The 3,778-nt window shown below is 39.7% G+C and overlaps 1 protein-coding gene across 1 annotated transcript; it reads right to left on the bottom strand.

Annotated features, from left to right (window-relative positions):
* Nucleotides 1-1,192: 1,192 nt before the first annotated feature.
* LOC149209710 (glucan endo-1,3-beta-glucosidase 2-like) lies at nucleotides 1,193-2,111 on the bottom strand. Its single transcript, XM_089394314.1, has 3 exons — nucleotides 1,685-2,111; nucleotides 1,492-1,519; nucleotides 1,193-1,310 (listed from the first exon to the last, which is right to left on the bottom strand). The coding sequence occupies exons 1-3, from the start codon at nucleotides 2,109-2,111 to the stop codon at nucleotides 1,193-1,195; spliced, it is 573 nt and encodes a 190-aa protein (XP_089250440.1).
* Between the last annotated feature and the right edge of the window lie 1,667 nt (nucleotides 2,112-3,778).

Genomic DNA, 3,778 nt, shown 5'->3' with positions numbered 1-3,778 from the left:
GCTTCGCATAATAATAATAAAATTTAAGAGCCATATATTAAAAGTATTAAAAGTTATATCCTATTAAAAGTTTTGATACACCATATCTATGCTCTTAACAACATTTATCCATACTTCTAATAACATCTATGCAGAATCTTTTATCTTTTACTTTTTACTTGACAAGGAAGAAAAGTTGAATTGCTTTTTAAAACCAAAAAGTGAAGTGATCAACTCATTCCCAGTCCAAGTAAAAAAGTTGAATTGCTTTTTAAAACCAATTAGTGAAGTGATCAACTCATTCCCAGTCCAAATAAAAAAGTTGAATTGCTTTTTAAAACCAATTAGTGAAGTGATCAACTCATTCCCAGTCTAAGGGTTTGTGTATAGGCCTTGCACCTTTTACAGGCAACGTACCAATAGGTTATAACCATTGAGATGCATCTCTCCCATTCAAACATATTTATCAATTCATTGCAATTTTATATTATTCACAACAACATAGGAAAAAATTCATAACACTTCAATAACTTTTTGGCTCACCTCACATAAGATTTTGGCTCACCATTTCTTACCTGGTATTAAAATTATAGGATAACAATAATATATCCCTAGTTCTTAAAAGTTGTGAAAAATGAGATATCATTTCCTGAAACCCAGTGTAAATATTTTGCACTGATCCCTGATTCAAGGCCCTTCTCTTTCATAAGGATAGGTGCTCACAAAAATTAAATTCATAATGTGCCCAGAATATTGTTGTTTGCATTGTCTTCTAAAACCATTTTGAATTATGAGTGATTTATAATTTTGCAAAGTTGATGAGAACAGAGAACTGCTACTATCATTTAAAAGACATCAAAAGTTGTAGAGGTGAAATGAAGGAATTAGTACAATATTTAATGATTAAAGTTACAGTTGAATTCATTTGAATTTGAAGCCTTGGGCATGCTCGACTCTCGTATAGGCCATACTACAAGAAGAAAATCAAGCCTAATATTTTACAGTATTCATTTCCTTCCAAATTTTATCACCTCATTGGTATAATAGCCTGATAATCACAATCAAAATTTGAGCAAGCCAGTATTTCCAAAATACCACACTTGCTAGCAAACAAATTTACCATAACATCTTCAACCAGGTTGTTTTGCCAACTGCTTTTAACAAATTTAGCATAAAATCTGCAACCAGGTTGCATTCATGGAAGTCTAGTCTCTTAAGGCACAAGAAGAGTGATAATAAGAGACAACCATAGAAACAAAGGCAGCACGAGCGCAGAAGTGCAGGATTTCTTTTCTGGCCCTCCACTCACATCAGCAACTTCTTGCCCAGACCTTGAAAAACACAACAAAATACCGAACACATTATTTTGCACCATAAAACCAGTTGTTCTTGGGTTGCAAAATATACTGTCATGCATGCAGAATTACAGGAGCCATTCCAGTGAAGTACTCTGTACCTTGACAGAGAACGCTAAATGGTTTATATCAGTAAAACTTGAGCGCAGGAATTTACCTGAATGCGTAGAAGCAGCCAGGATAACCTGCGTGGCCAGTGACAGAAGCACAAGCATTTTAGAAGAAGCCTGCAGAAAAATCAACTGCTCAAACAACAAACAAACTATACAATAAAATGAACATACATTCCATTTTTTTTACATTGGAGTTGCAGATTGGGGAAGGGGGAATATTAATATTATTGGGCTTACTTGGGCTGACATCTATTAGCATTGCAGCACCCTGGAAATCACAGGACCCCGGTGCCTTCATGTTTTTTTGATAATACCTGTTGAATGCAAATGAGGCATGGGCGAATAAAGTATTGGGCACATAGCAAGACCCACCAGGTTGTATAGGGCTACAATATGCATAACCAGGGCCACAGGCCCAATCCAGAGCTGCTTGCAAACTAATGGGGTCAGTACCGTATCTTGCAACACACCATGTGTTATCTTCTTCTTTGCTCTGACCCCCGACTTCTGTTAAATTTTGCCCATCAAAATGAGTCCTATTGGAGTTTAAAATGCCCAAATGTTGGACTTCACTGAAGTGATCAAAAGCAAGTACCCCCGAGGGGATTCCAATGAGGGACATTATGAAAAGAAGCCACCAGGCTGGGAGGTCAGCGAGCACCATAAGAGCTAGGGTAGGGGACGATCAGAATTATGGCTAGTATATGGGTGGAAAATGTTGACTCAGGAATTTACAGAAGTAAATACACTAAGCCAAACTGGTAAGAGTAATTATGTTAGAATTCCAATCCCCTGTTCACACCCCTGTTGATAAACCTGAGACTCACAGAGGCCAAATACAATGCATGAGAATTGTTATTGGAATCAGCTATGGTAGGTTGATGATGCCGGGAGGCATGCACGCCTTCCCATCTTCCAGAGAAATAGCTTGTCATGTGATACATAAACCCAGAATCCCAATATCCCAATGGCAACGCTAAAATGAGTTTTCTCACTACGAGAACCACCGCAATCGCCATCAGCACCAACCTCGTCCGGAAGCTCATGCTGAGCAAAGAAACTACGCCTTCCCATCTTCCAGAGCAACAGCCTGTCATGTGATACATAAACCCAAAATCCCAATATCCCAATGGCAACGCTAAAATGAGTTTTCTCCCTAGCAGAGGCAATGATAGCCAGAACCACCGCAATCGCGATTAGCACCAAACTCGTCCGGAAGCTCATGTTGAGCAAAGAAACTATAACCGACCAAAGCTTCTTTCAATTTCAACAAAATATGGTAGCGCGGGTTTTGAAATTCAAAATTCCAATTTGGAGCGCCATTATACAATTCAAAATTTGGTTGCAATTAATATCAGATGGTAGATAGCACATGATACACGACATGCCATGATACACATGCCGCTCGTTTCAATGGGCATCAATACAAACAACAACATGGATGATGGCATCATGCATATCTCCATCACTATGGAATCAGAATCTGTTAGCCGGAGAATGGAGGGGATGTCAGCGCCCGTGTCCCAAGACTATCCTTAAAGTCTCTTAAGAGAGCGTTAGTGTATCAATAGAGTTGGAAATAACTCTTGCCCGTGAGAGTAGCGATCCATGATGAGTTCTACAAGAGTGGTCCATTAGAGTTGACATGACAATACATGGTCACTGGGAGCTTATGTAATGGCGGTACAGGAATCCATAAAAGTTAGACAAGACGCAGGCAAAGTTGATAGGACAAAGGGACTGGATGGGATTCGAACTCCTGTGGTGCTGAGAGAGTAATGAGCTGGTGGGTATGGGACGTAGCTCGACTTTTGAATTTGAACGCTCTCCGTGTCAAGCACGGTCTACGATCAGCGGAAGATTGGCTACAACTGTTTCATCGTGTTCATCTGCTCTGCTCCATCAGTACCACGCTAGAATGGTTGATTCTTCCCACACATCACACAACCCTTTCACACTCATTCTCTCTACTCCCCTCTGTTTATTAATACTTGTGAGCAACCACACATTGCATTGCAATACTCCTCTCCATTTTCGCCTTAGCAGCTCCGCTCAATTCCCTCTTGCGAAACCCTATGTTTCTGCCAACATAACGCCCAAATCCTCTCTGTTTCAAATAGATTCGAGAAAATGAATAGCACTGCAACTTCTTCTCTTCTCATTTCCGTTTCCATCTCAGCCACCATGCCTTCTCTTTATTTTTCTTTTCATACGCTGTTTCTCCACTTCATTTTTTTACTTTCCTCCTCTTCTGCGCACTATCAGTTAACGATGATGGATAGTCACTTTTGGCATTTAAGAGGCTAATCACCAGTGATCCTTATCATTGCA

This window comes from Pinus tabuliformis, chromosome 1_2 (genome assembly GCF_031772625.1).
Source record: "Pinus tabuliformis cultivar Carrire ecotype Pingquan chromosome 1_2, CPIR1, whole genome shotgun sequence".
Classification (NCBI taxonomy): Eukaryota; Viridiplantae; Streptophyta; class Pinopsida; order Pinales; family Pinaceae; genus Pinus; species Pinus tabuliformis.
This window is presented reverse-complemented; position numbering and strand designations above follow the sequence as displayed.